The 23240-nt window shown below is 42.0% G+C and overlaps 1 protein-coding gene across 1 annotated transcript; it reads right to left on the minus strand.

Annotated features, from left to right (window-relative positions):
* Nucleotides 1–13222: 13222 nt before the first annotated feature.
* On the minus strand, nt 13223–17160 carry LOC309705768 (WAP, Kazal, immunoglobulin, Kunitz and NTR domain-containing protein 2-like). Its single transcript, XM_082531754.1, has 3 exons — nt 16444–17160; nt 15333–15649; nt 13223–15135 (listed from the first exon to the last, which is right to left on the minus strand). Exons 1-3 carry the CDS (start codon nt 16654–16656, stop codon nt 13935–13937), a joined length of 1731 nt encoding a protein of 576 aa, XP_082387880.1. The 5' UTR covers nt 16657–17160; the 3' UTR covers nt 13223–13934.
* Between the last annotated feature and the right edge of the window lie 6080 nt (nt 17161–23240).

Consider the following 23240-nt stretch of genomic DNA (forward strand, 5'->3'; position numbering starts at 1 on the left):
CCTTTTCTGGAAGCTCAGTGTGTGCAGCGCTGTGACAAAGCCCAGCTCCTTCACAAACACACACACAGATCCATTCAGGACACAACTCACGACCCACTCGCTCACATGCCGTGTGGGCCGGCATTGTGTTTGTTGCTCCATGCTTTCAAAGTACCAAGGCCATTAGCATTGTGCAAAGCTGGACTGGGGCACAGTGAGCTTGTGTATCCATACGCGTTTTTTGGTGTGTCGGCCCATCAGCGTACGCTGAAGGGCATGAAAATACGTTTGCAAAAAATTACGCATTTAGGTGGAAGACTTTTTTTTTCCAAAGTGCTCACCTCTTTGCTCTCCGACGGGAATACCGTGTGCTCGTGTATACTCGGCCGTGAAATAAAAGGAATGAGTGAGGTCACAGACTTTTGCCACAACGGCCCAAGGTCCACTAGAGTACAAGCAGCCTTTGTCAAGGCCATGTGTGGAGTGCTCTGTGCTGCATCACAATGAATCTGAGAGAGATGTAGAGGAGCAAGGAAGAGAGAGTGAAAGGCTTTTACAACTTGTATTGATTAGCAGGAAAGAGTTCCACCTTCTGCTCCATCCGGTACTACTGCTGCCAACTGGAAAAACAACAACACCCAAAACACTCACCTACTCTGTCATTTGGAAAATAGTTCTTTCTTTCTTTTCCTTTGAACTGCACCTAATTTAACATGGCTTCCACGGCTGTGTTTCTCAGAAGTCCCCCCTTGTGTACTCTTTGTTTGTTTGAAGCTGAAATTAGGTGTGCTTTTAGCTTTGAGCCTGCTTTGTTTTCTTGTCTGTTTTAACCTGAAAGAGAGGAAACACCAAGCTAATGCAGAGCTGTAGATCAGACCTGGTTAGGGCAACTGCTTAATACAAGTACACACGTTTTATATATATATATATATATATATATATATATATATATATATATATATATATATATATATATATATATATATATATATATATATATGATCTGATACAATAAAGTATTACTTCTAAAGATTTGTCATGACTTAATTAAACATGGAAGCAATAAAAAGCCCGTATATTACATTAAAACAGCCATGCTCATACAAATATTACAACATGGACCATTTAGGGACGAAACTTCAATTGCAAGCACAAGAATATTGCCCCCTTGTACGTGCATGTACTTCATGTTTGTAAAACTGTGTGTTAATGAAAGTGAAGGTGTACTATGTAGCAGGCTGACAAAGTTGGAGGCTGGACACTACTCTAAGAGCCTGTGTGTTTGTTTCTCTGTGCATATAGCTTCAAGGACATTGCATGCAGTGCAGTATAGATGTTTTCCTAATTACATAAGTATCATATAAAGGGAGTTTACTTATAAGGTTTAGCCCCTCCTCTCACTTTCAGTTTTAAGAATAGTCTGGCAGACAGACTGACTCGGTAGGCCAGTAATACACTCTGCACCTGTCATCAGACGCCTCACATGCAAATAGCTGACAGGAATATTAATAATATAATCATGTTGGGAAATTTAGGCAGCAGACTTTTTCATCTGTACTCAAATAGTGTGTTGCAATGTTTAGGTAGGTGATGACGGTAACTTCAAAATGACTGCTGTGAGCCAAGGTTTCCCATGATGGCTAAAGTTATACCAGCCACTTTAGTACCAGGCTGATTTCTGTTTGCCTTCGGGACTGCCTTAATTCTTAAAACAACACGGTTCTGGAAACAAATCTCCCATTCCACCACATCGCAAAGGTGCTCAATTAGATTGAGATCTGGCAATTTAAGTGAATGGTGCACTATCCCAGTGGAAGCAGCCATCTGGAGATGGGGACACTGGGCGTAAAGGGACTAATGTGGTCAGAGCAACGCTGACCAGTGCATTTAAACAATTCTCAATTGATTCCATAAGACCAAAGGTTTGCCAAGAAAACATCCCCCAGCGCTTTGAATGCCTGAACCATTAATAAAACCACAGGATGGGACCTCGAGGTTAGTCAAACCTCGGATACAGGAGGAACAATGCGGTTTTTGTCCTGGTCGTGGAACACTGTATTAGCTCTTTATCCTCTCGAGGATACTTGACGGCGCATGGGAGTTTGCCCAACCAGTCTACATGTGTTTTGTGGACTTGGAGAAGGCATTCGACCGTGTCCCTCGGGGAGTCCTGTGGGGAGCACTACGGGAGTATGGGGTATCTGGCCCATTGCTACGGGCCATCGACAGATGGATTGGTGCAGCGGCAGCAGTGATACATTTAATAAAGAAACAATATTGAACAATAAGTAGAATATATTAAAGTAGTGACTGTAAATTGCTGCCATGTTATTAGTCAATTAGATATTTGTGTTAATGAGCAGTTGAACAAGTGTACCCAACAAAGCCAGTGAGTCTACACTTCTTATGTCTGATTTTATTGCTGTGACTGCTCGTGTGGGTGTGCCTGAAAACGTGCAGTGTCTTTTCATTTATGGTGGAGAAATGTTAGAAATGAGCAATGACAGAACCTACAATAAAGGGAGATGAAACAGTTACATTTTTATCATAAAAAAGTAAAAACTCATTGTCATTACATAAGCCTTCAATGAACAGCAGTGGACTATTGTATACACACATAACCCTTGAGAAGTTGTGCTTGTCATTGGCCGATTCCAATAAAGTCCTTTGAAGGAAACTCATCAGCTGGAAGCAACACATTTCCCACATATTTGTATTTTTGACACGTGTCACTCATAGCTGCAAACAGCAAAGCTGCTCCAATATTTTCAGCTCCGGTTCTGTCCCAAGGCAATATCCTGAGCAGATGAGCTTTCAAGGGGGATAATCATAGGCACTGCATGTGCACGTTAGTGTGTTTGCATACTTAGGTTACTAAGATTGCGAGGACAATTGTGTTTGCGCTTCCAGTCTTTCTCCATTCTGTGTAAAAAAACAAGGTCTCATAAGCTAACTGATGACGTTTTAAAGTACAAGATTTAAGATTAGAGCAAGGGTAAGGCTGAGGTCAAGGTGAGGGTAAGTCTCCAGAAATCGATCATAATGTCCTCTAAAGTGATGGAAATTATGTTACGCGTGTGCGTTTATTTGACACAGCGAGAAGTGGAAGCTCTGGCAAAGGGACACATATCCCATCTGCTGCCATGCAGCTTGTAAGTGTGACACAAATCAAAAGCACACCAGAGGAATAAAAATATACGTGTACCAAGACATTTGCATGCCCTCTTTGTTTCTCATCGCTTTCTTTCTTCTTACCGAAACCTCTCATCGTTCCAAATGAGCATCCAGGTAAATGAATGTCATCTTTGAAAGTCAAAGCTGACTGCAGCTGGAGGTGGAAACTAATGGCTGGCTCGGGAAGATGATTAAAGCGCAGAACACACATTAGGAGAGATATTAAAGCCCGAAATGCCATATGGAAGAATGGCTCACGGACCACCAAGGACAAAATTATATTGCCTGGCAATTACACACATCAGAGAGTACATATAACCTTTTTTTTAAAGAGTGGGCATCAAATGTGAGATTGATGGAATGAGTCATAGTACGTGGCTATAAAATTAATTAACACTACAAGGGAGTGAACAACAAACCTTTTGATGTGACGAGAAGGACGTGGACAAACGCATTTGCATCCCACGCTTTCGAATGCTGTCAAATACATCCCAGGTGATACACATGAGGTGTCCTTTCAGCGCTGATGCCTTGATGTACCAACTGAGGCAATATCAGCCAATCCTCTTTAAAAGAGAACAAAGTCCACATTCAGAGGTCGGACATGTGTCCCACATCTGGGAGCTCTGTGTTCTCCACTTTGTTTTGTTCTGGTTTGGTTTATGGAACAGAAACTCCTTGACTGGGTTTATAAGAAGATTCACTACATTAAGCCTGTTGTGAAGAAATATGCTAACAGCCACCGAGTGCAGATGATGCTGAGAAATATCTTAAAAGGGTGTGTGACAAGTTTAGTCCACTCAGACCCAAGCAGACCCTAGTGGACTCATGAACATAGAATATTATAATCCCAAATTTAGGAATGAGGCCATCTCACTTATACCAACAAAAAAAAAAAAACCCAGTCTCATGGCACAAGTACCAAAGGACATGTTGTGCTTACCTGTAACATATAACTGCCGTATTTGACTCCCCAGGATGAGAATTCGCTGAGTGTGCATACACACAGAAATGAGGAGTAAAGTAGCAACCAGAGACTAAGAAATAATAAAATTCAGAAACTTGTAGTGAGTACAGGTGAAATTACTTTCACCAACATGCACAGAGTTCAGCTACTTTCAAGTTTGAGCAACTGAAGTGACAACAAAGCAAAAGACATTGTTGACTAACATATTGCACAGAGGGTTACAAAGACAGACAGAGGGTTGAGTGTTAAGGCCAGCTGCTGCAAAGCCATGGGAGACAAGCAGGTCAGCAAATGTAGGCCAATATACTTAGAGGAAAGTTGTTTCTATTAGAATGATACTTACATACAGACAAAATAAAGTAAATGAAGGACTCCTCATCTATTCACAACTTACTACAAAAACGTTTTTTTCTCTATGCCAGCTGGATCTTCAGTTGTTATGGTAACAGATCAGCGTAATCACATCCTCAGGGTAAGATTCATACAGCCCATTATTGGTGACTAGACAGGAGATTTCCACTAGGGAGATCGTTAATAGCTGTCAACTTCACCATGTTCCTGCCACCTTCCCTATTCATCTTACCTCCCGTCCATCCACTCATCCATTCATCCATCCATTTTCTACCATTTAACTATTTCAGGGTCACTGGAGGGGTCACTCTGAACAGGTTGCCAATCTGTTGCAGTGCCAACATAAAAAGACAGACAATTTAGAATCACCAGTAAACCTAAAAATAACACAGAAAGGCCCTAGGCTGGATGGTGAGACAGTGCAAACCATCACACAACCCTCTTTGTCTTAACTTATTGTTTAATCAAATCTGTTTCTGTGTTTCTTCTCAGGGTTTCACTCCTGCTTGAGCTTATGTCTTTCTCTCAGTTGCTGGACACACCAGGGGTCAAGGGTGAAGGTGTCATGTGATTGGATGTTTAATACACACTGGCATGCTGCCTAAGCTGCTCAGGACGAAAGCATGACGTCCCGCGATCTGCCACCCACAATAATGCTGTACCCACACACACACACACACACACAAACACACAAGCTTTGCTTAGATGTGAGCTGCACGTGAGGATTTCGTCTGTAGCCAGCTTAAAGGTACTTGAATTGCAGCCAAGAAGCACACACAAAATGTAAGTGTAAATACAGTTGCATTTGTGGGTGCATAAGAAGAACATTTTGTCTTTTTGTACCTGTTAGCAGCTAATCACAACTCCTTTAAGCAAATTTGAAAAGTCAAATTTTTCAGGTGTGGAGCCCAGCCTTTCTTCCACGCAGCTACTTTTATGTTCTGCTTCTCTCTGTTGCTCTGCTTTTGACTGTGAGCTAATGCAATACAGGGAAACAGGTTTATGGCTTTCCTGCCATTCAAGCGCAGAGGGAGTTTTTCCACAACAAACGATAAAAGCACTGATTAATATTCATATTCTCTCAAGGCGGAGAGGCACAAACGGTGGAGGAAAGGAATCTGACGTATCCAAAAATAGTTCAAATGCAACTTCTTTCTTGTTCTCTGTCTTAGACAAGCCCAGGCATTTCCTTCCATTTCAAGTAGTGAACCCTTATGTAATTCTCCTGAAATAAGGTCAGATGCCTAAGTCTTACAATATGCATTATGCATAAAGCCACACTATTGTGCAACGTGACAGTCTGAAGATCATGTCTGTCATGAAACAAGAAACTGATTATAAAATGGATTGAAACGTGTACACAATTCAAGAAGTGGTAAGTGGGGAAATGATTACTCTCTGAGGAAACGATCTTACACGCTATTTCTCACTGACTTGTCGGCTGACACAAGGGTCAAACAACAGAGAGTGACCTGTTATGTAATGGCCACCATTAGTCAGATGCTAAAAATGTAATAAATAGGCACAGGTGCAAGATGGATTATTTCAAAGCACAAAAAACCAGAGACAACAAATTAAAAAAATTACATGTGTCTGCTTCTAAGAGAAGGTTTTTAAAGGTTGCATCAAAGTTCTGATCTATGTGTCCATGAGTATCAAGTCACATGGCCAAATGCGCAAGACACAGATGGTTCTGCCTATCATTATACAGGGACAAAAATGAAAAGTAAAGTAGGAAGCTGGCAAAGTGTAATCCAGAGCACTGGACTGAGAGAATGGAAAATAAATCACAAATTCATCTATTTATTTGTTCTCCTCTGATCCCTGATTTACCATGTGTGTCTCATTGCTTTGGGAAAGTGATCTGACATTTGTTTGGCACTATATTTGGCAGAAAATGCCCTGACTATGCTACAAAAACTTCTGGGGGAACAGCTGGAGGAACACAACTGAAAGAAAAAGAGTAAGGCTAGAGAATTGATTTAATATTAATAATATAACTAAATGTTTCACCTGCTGCCTCATTACAAGTTCCGTGTGGTACTCAATATTATCATTGAGTCACCATGTAAATGACTATTACTATAAACATCAAAGGACTAATTTTCTCTTTTTTTTCCACGCGTAAAGACAAGGAGAAGTCTAGAACTCCCTCCAGTGTCTGCAGCGCTTTATAGCACTCAGCAAAGACGAGGATCCTTTGGCCCGTCTGGTACCCCTGTGGTAGCAACAGGGGTTGTGGAGCCACTGAGGCCATAAGCAGATAGGAAAGGAAAGGCCTGGTATATACACAAACTAAAACAGACTGAAAGAAAAGCTCAGAAAATAAGCACATGAATTATTTGGGAAAAATAAGCATATCTATTATTATACTTCTTCAACTGCTCCTTAATACAACTGGGATTACTGGGATTTTTCCCACCAACTATCTCGAGGATTTCCAGAGAATGGTCTAAAAAAGAGAAAACATCCATTAAGCAGTAGATTTCTGGGAGAACATGCCTTGTTGATGTCAAAGGAGAGTGGCCAGACTGCTTCACGCTGATAGGAAGGCAACAGTAACTCACACTCTTTATAACCAAGAGCATCTTTGAATGCACACTCTTGAAGCAGATGGGCTATAGCAGCAGAAGACCACACCAGGTGTCACTTTTGTATGTTAAGAACAAGAAAGTGGGGCTATAATTCACGTGGTTCAATGAAATTGGACAACAGGTGATTGGAAAAATCTTGCCCGGTCTGATGAGTCTTAAATTCAGCTGCAACTTGGATGGTTTTTCAGAATTTGATGCAAATGCCATGAAAACATGGACCCGTCCTGCCTTGTATCAACAGTTCAGGCTTGTGGTGATGTGATTATATGGGGGACATTTTCTTGCTACACTCTAAGCCCCTTAGTACTAACTGAGTATCTCTGAAACATCACAGCCTACCCGAGAATTGTTGCTGGCCATGTCCATCCCTTTATGGCTACAGTGTAAATATCTTCTGATGGCTGCTTCCAGCAGGATAACACACAATGTCACAAAGCTCAAACAATCTCTGGTTTCTTGAACATGACAATGAGTTCATTGTACTCAAATGGCCTCAACAGCCATCAGATCTCAGTCCAACAGAGCACCTTTGGAATGTGGTAGAACGGAAGATTTACATCATGGAAGTGCAGCCTACAAATCTGGAGCAACTGTGTGATGCTATCATGTCAACATGGACCAAAACATCTGAGGAATGTCTCCATCACTTTGTTGCTGAATCTATGATAGTTTTGAAGGCAAGAGGGTTTCCAGCCTGGTGCTCTTAAAGTGTACCTAATAAAATGCCATGTGAGTGTACATTTTACAGCAGCCATTGTTGGGTTTAGTAACGTAACAGTAACTTCAGTACTGCTTTATTACTTCTTAAGAGGTGTTTGTAGATTTTAGTTTGTGTCTTTGTCCTGTCTTCCTCCTCTCACCCCAACTGATCATGGCAGATGGCCGCCCCTCCCCAAGCCTGGTTCTGCTGGAGTTTTCTTCCTGTTAAATGAGAGTTTTTTCTTCCCACTTTTGCCAAAGTGCTTACTCATAAGGAGTAATATGATTGTTTTCTCTGCTTTCTTTGCATTATTATTGGATCTTTATCTTACAATATAAATCGCCTTGAGGCAACTGTTATTGTGATTTGGTGCCATATAAATAAAATTGAATTGAAGTGAATTGAAATGGAGGTGATTGTTGGGACTGGAACGTCTTTTCATATTCATGAAAACAAAACAATCATTCTTGGTGTGCGCCAATAATCACATACAGCATTGGATGTATGCCAGGGAAGACACTAGTAGTCATTTTTATGCTGTTACAAAAACACCTATACACTGAGATGTTGATATGTTGACAAATATAAAGCATGATTTGCAGAGATTTATTATCTGTGATCACTTAGCTTCATGCAAGCACCACTGGCTTCATTGTTCCAGCTCTGAGCTAAACCAGGTGGTTCCTGTAGGCCTATAGCATTACCACTTTAAAGTTAGCTTTTGGGGTACCAGTGGTATCCAAAGACAGTTGTCATCCTTGCTAACAGCGTCTCGGCACCTCAAACCTACTAGTCAAACTAGTACATAAAGACAGATTCAGACATCACACATCATATTTGTACCACTCAAAGATATATGACGCGAGACGGTTTGTCTTTCATGTTTGCCTTTGTGTAGTAGTAGTCTTAAGTACCAGCATCCCAAAATCCCCCATGTCCTTCCGTCTCTATAAGCAGATTTCTTTTCTCTGCTCTGCATCTAATCATATGTAAGGTAGGTCATTCACATTCACAAGAGACTGGCTCCTCTTGTTTCCACTCCTGATAGCATCTGGTCTCTGCAGCCTTTCTGCTGGGCCACACGAGGACAATGGTCCTTGTCCCAAAATAGAACAATGAGAAATCCCTAAAAATAACCATGTGTGATGTTGGTTTGGGATTAGCATATTTTGTCCCAAAACATCCCTCTCTCCCAGCCCCCCTCCTCCAGGCTTTCTCTATTTTTTTGGCCACTCCCTGTCCTCTTTCTCCCTCAGTGCTGTCAGCTTTTTCTCTGCCTCTCTGTTATTCACATTTCAGGGCGATGGCAACTAAACCTGATTTTCACTCTTGCATTTTCTTGCCTCTTCATTTGCAGGTGACACTGAAATAGGCAATTTTGAGCCTGCATTATCATGCACTGAGCAGGTACTATTTTTAGAAAGTTAAAGATGAGTGGGGAAAAGAATCCCCAGGAGTCAGCAGCAGCAGTTTTATGTTCTGGACAATTTACACCCTCCTAATGCTACAACGACCTTTCTACTCTCATCGCTCACGTATCCAAGTCTCCACCCCCCCTTTGCTCTGTGCTCTGCTTTCATCTCCTTCTCCTTTCTCGATCAAACGTCCACAGACCTTTCATTCACCACACATGCCACATGTCTTGAAAAATAAACGAGAGACAGAGAAAACTGCTGTGGCCAGATTGTGAGCTTGTAAAGTGAGTTTCACAAGCACTTGTTTGCCGTTTGTTCAAATATGATCCGGCCTCTGTGTAAGTGGAAAAATTCCTGCTTACCAACTCATCAGTTACCTCTAGCAACATCACATTAATGCACTGAGCTCAATCTGCATTTTATCTTGATAATTTATGGCTTTCTGTTTTCTTTGGCCTTCTCTGTATTCTTCCCCATCTGGCACATTTTAGTGTACATACAGACCAGCTGTGCTCCGAAGAGATGCTACTGAGAATGTGTGCGTGTTCATGAAGTACTAGCACATCCAAAGCATTGGGCACGAGCTCCACGACCATCTGGCTGCCTGCTTGTGGATTCATTCATAAGGTAAAATGACACACTGTGTGTATGTGTTTGTGTGTAGGAACATTTGGAAATCTATAATATATTCATACAGTGCTGTGCAAAAGTCTTGAGCCACCCTCATTTCTCTGTATTTTGCTTATAAGGAGCCAGACTTTAAAGCAAGTTTGAGCAATAGATCACCAGACTTCTTGATGGTCTTTAAGAATTTTGGACGGCTTCTTCACTCATTCTTGTCTGGTCCTTGTACCTGATCATTTTCAGAATGGTTTTTGAACCACTGTTGTGTCTGCACAAAACACACTCACAGCAAAGAACTAGTTTTAAATCGTATCTTTAGGCACTCTGTTACTATTTTTGTTCACGTTTCTTTAGTTGATGTATGAAATGTGCCAAAGATAACACAGTTTGATAGGCATAAAGGGGTATTTGTGCACTAATCAGGTGATTCACAAAGAGCTGTAGGGTGAAAATCTGTCAGACTGGTGTTCAGTCTGAGGAAACTGGACAAGTGGAGGATAAAAGAAGAAGTGGCAGACCTAAAAACTATCTCCAGCAAATGAACGGTATCTGAAAATCATAACCTCAAGAAACAGGAAGAAATCTTGACACAGAACCTGAGAGATGCATCTGGCCCTTCAGTTGATCCATCTGCTGTTCACTGAAGACCAGAAATGGTCTCAGTGGCTGTCAAGGAGCTATTTTTAGGGAGTGGAAACAGGCAGGGAACGCTGAGATATGCCAAATTCCAAAAGAAGTGGACTGAAAAATCACAGTCAGTATGTGAAGAGGAGGAAGTTTAACAGTAAGTGTCTACAGCCATCTGTAAAACACGGTGGAGGCTCTGTCATGGTTTCAGCCAGTGGTGTTGGGGATCTTGTCACAGTTGATGAAATTATGAATACAGAAAAAAAACCATCAGATTTTAAACCGCTATGCAATATCATCTGGAGAGTGTCTGACTGGCAATGTGTTAACACACTGCCAGCCTGGTAAAAACACACTCGAGTAGAAAAACACTCAGTGTGTCATAGATTGGCCTCCCCAGAGCCCAGACATTAACATCATTGAACCAGCATGCGATCATCTTGGCAGAGAACAGAACAAAAGGCAGCCAACATCTAAAGAAGAGCTTTGACCGTCCTTCATAAAGCCTGTATGTACCCGTACCTGTATGTATAGTTTAATGATATTATTAACAAAATACAAAAAAAATGAGGGGCAGCTCAAGACTCACAACTGTAATATAATCAGCCCCAGGTATATTAGAAACAAAGGTCCTGTTAAACTTACCTTATTTCTCACTACACTCTTATTCGTATTTTGAACTATGTGTATTTAATGAACAGTAAATATAGATGAAAGACAACTATCAGTCCGATTTAACGTTATATTATTTAAATGTACTTAGGCAAGCTTACAATGGCTCATGGCTTGCTGTTCTCTTTTTTTTAAGTACTCTGCTGCCACCCAGTGGACAAACACAATGACTGCTGAAAAGAAAAATCAGTAGTGTAATTTTCTTCGTATCCACCACACAACAACGGCCCATTATGCAACTAAAAAATGTACTATTAGTTCTGATTACATTTAATTTTGGTGTCCTGGTCCAAGATTTAATCTAAACAGCCTCTTAAAATAAGCAACATGTTAGACTCACTGATCCATTTTTTTATACTTTAAATTGAAAGGCTACATTTTCAAACTGCTTTGACTTATTTCAGTATGTTAGAATATAAAGACATTGGCAGCTGATAACTGTTCAAATTGTTGACTTGAATGTTTCTAAATGATTGCAAACACCAACACAGGATAAGAAAAACTGAAATTATTTGTTTATTTGTTCACAAATAACCAAAATCTTGTGATGTGATTGCGAGACATAGAAATGATGCAAGGACGGCCTCTACTCTGTTTCTATTTCATATCACATATGTGTGTATTTTTTTAATAGCTATAGATTTGATCAAATTATAATGAATATGGACATTGGTTGTGCAACATATCTAATGTATAACGTAATTTCATTTATTTATTTTTTTCAATTAGTCATCTTAAAGTGAAAGTAAATCACCGCTCTGAATACTTGGAAGATCTTCAGTGATATTGTGTCACTGAGGGCACTCTGCCCCTCCCCCCTTTGTACCTGCGGCTGTCTGGCTGATTATTATGGTCTGTCTGGCCGGCTGCCTGGCTGGTGGTCTCTAAGTGAACTTGATAGCTGGGCAGGGATAGCTCAGTAGGTAGAGTGGTTGCCCCATGATCGGAAGGTCGGGGGTTCGATTCCCCTTAACAGCTACCCTGAGGTACCCCTGAGCAAGGTACCGTCCCTACACACTGCTCCCCGGGCGCCCAATGGCTGCCCACTGCTTCACTGAGTGAATGGGTTAAATGCAGAGAGCAATTTCCCCACGGGGCTCAATAAAGTACAATAATGTACACACTTTAAATCAGCAGCCAGCTGTGATGTGTAGTACATCAAGGAGGCTGTGCGGAGCTCTGTCTGGAGCTCAGCCAGTCACTTAACACTTGTCAACAGTTCTAATGAAAGTGGCCTTTTCCTTGGTGGCCTCTTTTTCATTAGCAGGGTCAGAGGTCGCCGCCCAAGGCTGGTTGTCGGTCGGTGGGAAGGAGGTTGAGGATGAGGGCTGAGGAAGAGGGCTGAGGAAGGGATTTAGAGAATGGGATATAAGGCCAGAGGGGAAAGGAGGGAGGGGAGAACATTCAAAGGCTAGCTGGCGCTATGATCAGCTGATCCAGCTCACAAAGCATTTATAAACCCTGCCTCGATTCTCAAATTACAAAAACCTGCAAGGCTGATTTTCTTTTCGTCATTGTCACCATCCACAACCAAGATCTTACCGTGAAAACATTAAAGCGTTTTCAGAATAACTGCATGTGCTGAAGGTCTGCACTGACTTGCTTGCTTCATGAGTTACCTTCCCCTGCTCCTGCTTAACTTATTACACCCTTTTACACCCCTTCCACTCCTCTCTCTGTTCTCTATTATGTCCCCTAAACACAGATGTGGCCAACTGAGGGAGCGAAAGAGAGAGAATCAGCCAACATCCCTCTCCTCCTCCCCCTCCTCCTCTTCCCCTTCACCGCGGCCTCTTGCACATGAAAGGGACCGTGCAAGGCCAATGGATGGCCGGTGGGGTGTGTGCTATGCGAGGGCCCCAGACCCAGACACAACACAACACACAGCTCCACAGGCCACCACAGCTGTGCTGGAATGTGACCTGTTTCGAATTTTAATGCCAGACTCGGCCCTGCGTGTGTGTCTCTGTGTGTGTGTAGAAGGAGGAGGACATGGATGGAGGGACATCAACTACAGAACAACATGCACTGCCCGCCTTAACGCTTTGACAAATTGTGGCAGTGTCTGGTATTTCTCCTTCAGCAGAGGAAACAGCATTTTAAAAAATCAAGAAGGAAGGAACATTTTTCAAGATTAGCTTTATTTATTTGCTATCATGTTTTATACATGTTTTAATGAACATTAATGTAGGATATCATAGACAAAATAAAAAACATATCTGGTCCCTATGCAATTAGATCAACAGAGCTAGATCAGTAAAAATAAATATGAAGTACACAAGTCCACGTACAAACACATGGAAACTCAAAAAAAATCGAAAAATAAAAACAATTGTCCAGAAAATGGAACCGAAGAGCTTATTTGATTCTGGTTGATAAACTGAGGCATTATAGTGGGCTTAAGTGCTGAGGACAGATGTTACAAAATATCAACTGTGAGATACCCATCAAAAAATTAAAGCAACTATACTAATCTTATTAGGATATGCTGATATACGAGTGGCATTAGTGTATATTTGGGTAACATTTGGAAAGGAAAAGGATTAAATACTTTAAACAGGGTAAATGCTTCTGACTATTAATATGCCACTTGCTTAATCCAGACAGTGTACCCCACAACTGAATAAAAAGAAATAACACAGTGAACAGTACGGATGATGTAAAATGTTTTTCTGAGACCTTCTGAGCTGTGTGGAAAATGAGAGAGGAAAGAAAACAACCTGCAGATACGTTTCTAGTTTTGCGTTTGTTGGCAGTCAGTCTGACTGTTGAGGTCACTGGATTTATCTGAAAATGACAACCTGTAATGAGCTTTCAGTTGCTATCAGAGTCTACTGGACGGTGGAGAAATCTTTAATGAAATCGCAGGTTTTCTTGCTGATAATCTCACGCAGCTTCCTGATTCTGCGATTGCTCGAGGAGCCTACAAAGCTGTCGGGCTGCAGGATGGCCATGCCGTTGTGGACGTCCCCCATGATAATGAGCTGCCCGTCGGCTACAGTGATGTTGGGGCAGGGGCAGTTCCAGTCCATGTTTAGAAGAGTCACCTCGAGTGGTTCTTTGCCAAAGAATCTAAGACCCATCTTCTCATCCTTCAAGATCTCCTCCACCGTCACCAAAGCGTGGCCCGACTCTTGTTCCTCTGTCAGCTCGGTCACCCGGCCGAGGATCACGAAGTCGCTCTTGCAGAAGCTGGCCACCATCTTGCCTCGGGGTTTGCACACCTTGCAGTTGTTGTTCTTCGGAAAGGGGCACATCTCTTCACAGGCCTCTTTAGATTGAAAGTTGTTCTCGTTGCCACCGCAGCCTCCGTACACAAACGACTGGCACTTTTTGAGAGTGCTGCTATAAGCCCAGCGGGGCTCGTAGGCTTTGCAGGGGCCTTGAAGGCTTGGAAGGCTACAGGGAGCTGCCAGCTCTCCTCCGCATGACAGCATGCAGGCTTCGTAGGTGTCAAAGTGGTTTCTGTTTTTGTTGCACTGACTGTAGGTAAAGGTGAAGCAGTTGTTCCTCTTTGGTTCATAATACCAGCTTATGCTCTCTTCCCCACAGTCATCCGTGTCTGGACTCTTAAGGCACTCGGCAGCTGGAAAAGGCAGGTTGGTGCTGTTCCCCTCTGGATTTTTACTTTTCGTTTCTTTCTTGATCACTACCAGAGGATAGTGTGATGACACACTTCCTCCAACATTTCTGGCTGTGCACGTATAGATTCCAGCATCCTGAAGTTGCGCGTTGTATATAACTAGCTGACCGATGTTAGTGACCACGACGTTCCCTCGGACGTGATTGGGTCTCATTACGATATTCTCTTTCCCTTTCAGTTGCTTCTCCCAGGTGATTTCCGGACGCGGCTTTCCAGACACTTCACACAGGAAGGTGGCTGTCTCACCCACAAAGACAGCCTGCTGGCTGGGTCCATTGTGTATGGCGGGAAGCTGGATGTCAGTCGGGAGGGTGGTCTGGAGGGCGGTGGTGGGATGTAATGTGGTCTCCACGGGGAGTGGGCTGGTGTTTGGCCAGGTCAGGTGGTACCTGTAGGTAATAAATCAGAGCCAGTTAATGTCTGAGGTTCTTCTTTCATTCCCATTGGGATGTTTTGTACACAAAACACATTAATATTGCTAAACTAAAGTTTAGAGGAGAGTCTCAATTTTTAAGACTGAAGAAGGACAACGTTACCTTGTTACCAAAAAGCAAACAGTAGAGATCTAAAATACTTAACATGTTACCTGCAGGTGACCTCAGAGATAGAGATACCCTTGGAACAGGCCTCAGCGTCCATGTAGCACTTGTTATAATACGTCATGCCATCAGATGCACACGTGAAGTGGGGTTCCCTCTCACAGCGGTCTCGGCACTTACAAACTGGCTGGCCATCCCAGATGTCACACTCGGACCCTTGCTGAGAGCACATGAACTTGTCGCAGGTGGCACCCTTTGGCATTCCAATGGGGCCCTTGTTCCCTTTGATGTCTATATAGCGTGCTGCCACACAGCTCTTGTTACCGCATACATTAGGGCAGCACTTCTCAAAAGTCTCACAGTCCTAAAGTTTGAAGAGAAAATAACACTTTTCTACCACATATCAGCAGTGAATGGAATCACGTGAACTGGACAAAACAGAGAAGACACTTTAAGGCAGGGATGTCAAAAGTGGAAAAAGAGGAAGTTTTCTGTCATTTAATTGTTTATCTGTTACTTAACTATATTGGTGTAGAATGAACGGCAGTGCAGGTGGAGTCTTTATCGCTAGAAAAAGCTGTAAAACGTATGACAATACAGCTAAAAGTTCAAAATCGTTGCACTTCACATTTTCCAAACCCTTCCAGAGGGCCAGATTGGAGTCTTTGCCAGCCCAAATGTAGTCCCCGAGCCTTATGTTTGACACCCCTGCTTTAAAGTTTAAAGAAGTCATATTTTGTGTTCACATTTTTCATTTGAGATACATTTTTGTCTTGAGGATTCTTTAAATACTGTTTACAACAGTATTGGCCAATGTGTGAGGGGTGGAATAAAAACTTTGAAAGGAGTAAGTTTAGTTATAAATGCACTCCTGGTACATGACCTCGCCACAGAGGTTATTTTGGCTGTGTTCAGTTTCTATTACAGTGCAAAAGGAAGGTAATACTTTAATCTACGTAAAAACACAAATTATTCCCACTGATCAGTCTTAACTCCTCTTTTTGTTCAGCCTCGACCGTTTTAACTTCAGTATTCAGTAGCAATGAATGAATTTAAATGATTTTTCTTGAAATGCAGTTTTTTTTCTCTTATTTTTAAATCCAGTTTGCCTAAATCTCGGCTGCACGCGAACATTTTACAAGCAGTAAGAGAACTCACCTGATCGGATTCGCACTCGCGCATGCAGGTGCTCATAGCATCCACCCACAGGTTAGGGTTCAGATCGTTCGGGCAAAGACCTGCGTGAGAGTACACCACTTTTGCCACAGACATGGGCATTGCTCTCACACGGCAGCTGTCTATGTAAAGGAGTAGAGTATAGCAATGTCCAAGAAGAAACCAGATCCATCGGTGAAACAGCATCCACCACATATCCGGCGCGTAATGGAAGCACTAAAATGCAGAAAATACAACCGGGTCTCGCCGACTTTAGGGCTTTTAAGATGTCTTTACACTAAGTCCAGTCGCGTGAAATTTAAAAAAGAAAAAGAGACGACGAATAAAATTGAAGGTAGAAAAAAAAAGGCGTTTGCGGGACCGGGACCGATCTTGAGAGCTGTCCGGGTTTTTTTTTTTCTTCCTACGTTGATAGAGGCAGAGGATGAGGGCTGTGGTGGTGCGAACCCCTTTAAGGTCTAGCTACATGAATTACAGTGACCCGTCTACTCGGACAGCATAAACCCAGCTGAGTTACAGTCATGAACAACTTAATTAAAAGTTCGCCAACAGTTTGCAGGCGTTGTTTCACAGAAGACTGGTGAGACACCTGTGCGTAAGGCGCTGCCTGCCTTAACCCTTAACTTGCAATGTCGGTGAAAAGTAGCGATGATTCCGAAATTATATCGGGAGTTTAACACCATTTAGTATCCATGAAAAGAGAAATGTAAACTATTAATAAATGTGACGTCGTGGTTTGGCACGAGCTCATTCATTCTCATTTGTCAGTGTTAAGATTTTATTCAGTATATGAAGAAAAAAACGCTACTATCCTGTAGCATATTAAGCTTTGAGTGGGCTTCTGTTCAGAGATAATGTTTTACACAGACTGCGTATCACTTCATCTTAGTGATAATGCGCAGTGATTACTGTAAAATCTCACCGGCTCGTCTGAAGAAAATGTGACTCTCCAGAAGATAGCGCCAAACTCAGTGCAGTTCCGTCGGGGGTTTGCCTTCTGCACAGAGAGACCACCAAATAGTGCCTGGTTCATTCAGTCTTCTTGGGGTGAAATGCAGATGTGGCTGCACTGTGTCGGCTATTATAACTATTTTCGCACGGATTTGAACATTTTTATTTTGGATAATAGGTCTTTACCCATCAACTTTGTTTTACGTTTCAATGTCTTCCCACCGGGAAACGATTCTGTGCCTCACAAACTCTGATTCACACTTTTCAGACAGAAAACAATTATGACGGCGCACCAGATGGTGTCATACATGTCAGGATCTCTGTTCAAGTTTTTAATTCCTGTTATTTATAGAGACATGTAAAACTATAACAATGTTAATTTCTGCTTCTTACTATTTTGAAAAGAGGTTTTTAACATTATTAGTGTGTTAAATCAAAATCAGTCTCAAACTGCTAAATAAGGAATAACCACTGATTTTCCTTTAATGACTCTTACTGATAAGTTAGTCAATTATAAACTGAATAGAAATTGGTGTTTAACTTTCTTAACTAAAAGCTTTGCAGTGTCTGGAAACCTAAAAGGAAAAACTTTAGGCAGGGCATGCTGCAGTAAAGGAGAGTCTGCAGGGTCATTTGGCAGCTATCACAATATTGACATGCAGGACGTCACAAATAGTACAGCTTGAAATCACGCTGTGAGAAACTGTATCATTTCCCGCAAAAGGCAATTCCAGGAAGTGCTGCAGAAGAGAAGGCCTCAAAACAAAACAAATAGGTTGGAGGTCTGCTTGGTGTGAACAAAACCACAGGAACAAAGGGTTTTCTATAGTCCTCACTTTAAGCCTTTGCTTGTGTTAAATAGCTGGTGCAGCTTTAAAGGAATAAAAATGTTTACATTTTGAAAGCTTCTGCGTCTCTATATGTGTGTGTGAGAGAGGTAAAGAGCATGGTTATGTCGGCTGTGCTTCCCAAGCTGAGTCCCTGCTGAGCCTGAAGAGGCCCACTGTTCTTTAGGCCGAGCCCTGCAGTCCCATTCTCCTCTCCTGTCTGTTAGCCCTGTCTGAGGGCACTTGTATAAACACAGACACATAAAAAGGAAGTATATAGAGAATGTGTTTAACACTGATTATAAAGATTCACCTATGGACGTGCATACAGTCACAGTCAAGATATGTTTTTACTGTCTGCTCACTCACACCCCCACCACCACAGACCCCCCCACCCCTAACCTTCAACCCTCAAGACCCTGCATTCCCAGCATAGTCGACACTGGTGCTTACGGGGCATGTCAAATATTGAATAAAGCTACACGGAGGACCCCATGCAGCCCACCAGTCTATCTTCCTTCAGAACATATATTGTCTGAAAACAGACCTTGACTTTGACCTTCTCTGTGCACCCTCTCCATGTGTCTGTGCCGACCGAACAGTCCAAGAACCTGACAATTTTATGTTTGTAATAATAAGAATAAAATATATTACGATTTTATGCTTATTATACATTATATAATATACAATCAAAAGCCTGATAACAGGTTGCAGGACAGTTTTGCTATAGGAGTTGCTCTGCCAAAAGTCGAAAATCACTAAAGAGTTTGTTGGATGTGACAGAGAACATCACTGGCAGAAGCCTTCCTGCCATTAAGGACATCTACTTCCAGCAGTGTTTGCATGAGCAATAAGGGGCCAAGGATGGCACCCTGGGGAACGCCAGTTCTAACCATCGGTATTTCTCCCTTAGCAGTTTGGATTTTACTTCAAATATTCAAAATGACATTTTATCCTGTTTTAAGTGTTCAATAGACGTTCAGTATCCTCGCATTAGTCAAAAATGTGGACATGCCGTCTCATTTTTCAAAGAAGAAATTGACAAATAACTCTAAATATATTTCATATTTTAGAGTCCTCAAAGTAGCCACCCTTTGCTTTGTTGACAGTGCCGCAAACCCTCGGACTTCTCTCAATGAGCTTCATGATGTGGTCACCTGAGATGGTTTTCACTTCACAGGTGTGCCTTGTCAGGGTTCATTTGTGGAATTCCTTGCCTTCCTAATGGGATTGGGACCATCAGTTGTGTTGTGCAGAAGTCAGGTTGGTAAACAGCTGACAACCCCATTTGACAGCTGTTAGAATTCCCATTATGGCAAGAACCAATCAGCTAAGTAAAGAGAAACAACAGTCCATCATTACTTTAAGAACTGAAGCTCAGTTGGTCTGGAAAATTGGCAAAACTTTGAATATGTCCCCAAGTGCGGTCACAAAAACCATTAAGTGCTACGATGAAACTGGTTCAAATGTAAACCGCCCCCGGAAAGGAAGACCAGGAGTCACCTCTGCTGCTGAGGATAAATTCATCCAAGCCAGCAGCCTTAGAAATTGCAAGTTAACAGCACCTCAGATTAGAGCCCAGATAAATGCCACACAGAGTTCCACTGGTCCAATGGCTGCTAAGAAACCACTACTAAGGAAACGCAACAAGCAGAAGAGATTTGTTTGGGCCGGGAAACACAAGGAATGGACATTAGACCAGTGGAAATCTGTACTTTGGTCTGACAAGTCCAAATTTGAGATCTTTGGTTTCACCTGCCATGTCTTTGCGCAGAAAACGGATGGTCTCTATATGCATGGTTTCCACCGTGAAGCACGGAGGAGGAGTGTTATGATGTGGGGGTGCTTTGCTGGTGACACTGCTGGGGATTTATTCAAACCTGAAGGCACACTGAACCAGCATGGCTACCACAGCATCCTGCAGCAACATGCCATCACAACCAGTTTGCGTTTAGTTGGACCATCATTTATTTTTCAACAGGACAATGACCCCAAACACACCTCCAAAGTGGGTAAGGGCTGTTTGACCAAGAAGGACAGTGATGGAGTCCTGCTCCAGGTGGCCTGGCCTCCACAGTCACCTGACCTAAACCCAATCGAGATGGCTTAAGATGAGATGGACTGCAGAGTGAAGGCAAAGGGCCAACAAGTGCTCAGCATCTCTGGGAACTCCTTCAAGACTGCTGGAAAAACTATTTCAGGTGATGACCTCATGAAGCTCGTCGAGAGAATGCCAAGAGTGTGCAAAGCAATAATCAAAGCAAAGGGCGGCTATGCTGAAAAATCTAAAATCGAAAACATGTTTTGAGTTATTTCCCACTTTTTGTTTACTACATAATTCCATGTGTTCATTCATAATTTTGATGCCTTCAGTGAGAATCTACACTGTAAACAGTGATGAAAATAAAGAAGAACCATTAAATGAGAAGGTGTGTCTAAACGTTTGACTGGTAGTGTACCTGCAAATAACATCACCTTCTGCCTTTATTTGTAAAAATGCTTCAGGGGTTCTGCACCACGTCGATCCACAGATGCTTTTGCCCACGATTGAAGTCTGGGGATCTGGTGGGGCTGGTTTAAAAACAATGAAGGTGTTATGACTGTTCATACTAAGCTTATTATGAGTGGCTCATTCCATAACAAAGGAGAAGGACACGTCCAGCCACAGCAGGGACCTAAGCCGATTTTTCAGTCTAGACACACAGCATGTCAATGAGAGACATGTAGGAATACACACACACAGATAATGTATGCAGTACATCTCACTAGAAATGCCTCGTCTCTCTTTGTAAATTGGCTTGCATTTTCTGAAGACACACACATACATACACGCACGCATGCTTAACTTCTGGAACGCAATTCTGTGTATATTATGCAATATTTGTGCTCTGCAGATTTGCTGTCTCTGAACATCTGGTCACCACATGAACGCCGCTGTATTCATTTCGCTGAAAAGGTTAAGGATTTCACACATACAAGTATCAGGACTTAGGTGATGTTTATGTTCTTTAAAACCAAAAAGGAACATAACAAAATGTGTTGTCAGCTAAGTCCATACCAGAACGATGCACAACACTGGCTTGCTGTGCAAACGTTAAAGTAAAATGAACTTAACCACAGCTGGATGGCGTAGCAGCACGGAGCGATTAGCGCGATATCTCATTTTATCATATCTTGAAATAAATGCCTAAAGTACACTCAACGGCCACTTCATGTACCTGATTAACTACTCGTTAACACTAACATCTAATCAGCCAATCACATGGCAGCAACTCTGTAGCTTTAGGTAAGTAGACATGGTCACGATGACCTGCTAGCCTTTAAACTGAGTATCAGAACATAACTATTTCTTGGCTTTAAAGAGATTGGTTTGAGAAAAAGAGAAAATAATCCAGTGAGCAGCAGTTCTCTGAGCAAAAGAGCCTTCATGTCAGAAGACAGAGAATAGCCACACAGCTTCAAGCTGATGAGGCAACAATAACTCAAATAATCACTTCTTACAGCCAAGGTATGCAGAAGAGCATGTCTGAATGCACAACACCTTGAACTTTGAAGCAGATGGGCTACAGCAGCAGAAAGCCACACCTCGGCGCCACCCCTGTCAGCTAAGAACAAGAAACAGAGGTTACAATTCACACAATTCCACAAACAAGGAAAAAAGACTGGGAAAAAAATGCCACTTTGTCCAACAATCATTCAGATGGCAGGGTCACAATTTAACATCAACAGCATGAAAGCATGGACCCATCCTGCCTTGTTTCAACAGTTCAGGCTGGTGATGGTGCTGCGACGGTGCGAAGGTTATTTTCATGGCAAATTTTCGGCCCCTTAGTACCAATTATGCATTGTTTAAATACCACAGCCTACCTGAATATTATTGCTGACCATGGTCATCCTTTTATGAAAAGTGTATCCATCTTCTGATGGCTGCTTCCAGCAGGATAACAAGCGAGCTCACAAAGATCACATCATGAATCTTGAGTGTGGCAATAAGTTGCCTGCACTCAAAGGGCTTCCACAGTCACCAGATCACAATCCAACAGAGCACCTTTGGGATGTGGCAGAACAGGGAGATTGACATCAGATGCTACCATGTCGATATGGCCCAACATTTCCGAGGAATGTTTTCAGCACCTTGTTGAATCTATGCCACGAAGAACAACGGCAGCTCTGAATCGGATCAGTCCACTACTGGCAAAGTGTACCTAATGAAGTGGCATATAACTGTAACGGCAGCATTTAAAATGTAAATGTCAAGCAACTCCTTGACTCCTGACTGGCTGATTGATGTATGCAAGCTATGAGCAATGTGATGACACTATGAGAATCATCTTATCAAATGTACCTTGGTAAGAGTTTAATATACTTCCCTGTGGTTTTATTATACTTAGATTTGGATTTGTATAGCTAACAACATACAAATGGAAAAATATTCTGATGTTCTGATGTTTATTAGAATCAACGTTTAGGCTGTAATACACACAGTATCTCTGTTTGCATTACAGAGCAAAAGTGATATTTGTTTAAAAGGGAAAAAAAGGGGAGGGGTTAAAGCTTCCTTATTTACCTGCTTACCCTGCTACACTTCTAAATGACAATAATGAAACCATTAATGTAGCAAAGACTGAGAAAGCTTACCGTGACAGGTCACATCCATAACTGTCCTATGCGACAGTATAAAGATTAGAACTGAACAGTATTTAAATGACTCCCCAGACACAAAGAGCAGATAACTAAAAATTGATTCGTTTCAGTGTGAAGCTAAAATAGTCCAGTATTTAAACAAGCTCAGATTAATGACTGTAGTGAACTCAAAGAAATTTAGAAAAATCTTTAGATTATCACACTAGTCCTCCTATATGTGGCTCTTCCGATGCCTGTATTTTCTCATGTGTGCCCTCTTGTGGTTGTCACCTGAAACACATTTAATTTCAGTTAAACCTGCAACACAACACATGTAAAAGGAAGAGTTCAGTGTAGATATTCAAACAATTAGTCAGA

The sequence above is a fragment of the Aulonocara stuartgranti genome, assembly GCF_965226115.1.
Source record: "Aulonocara stuartgranti genome assembly, chromosome: 4".
In the NCBI taxonomy this organism is placed as follows: Eukaryota; Metazoa; Chordata; class Actinopteri; order Cichliformes; family Cichlidae; genus Aulonocara; species Aulonocara stuartgranti.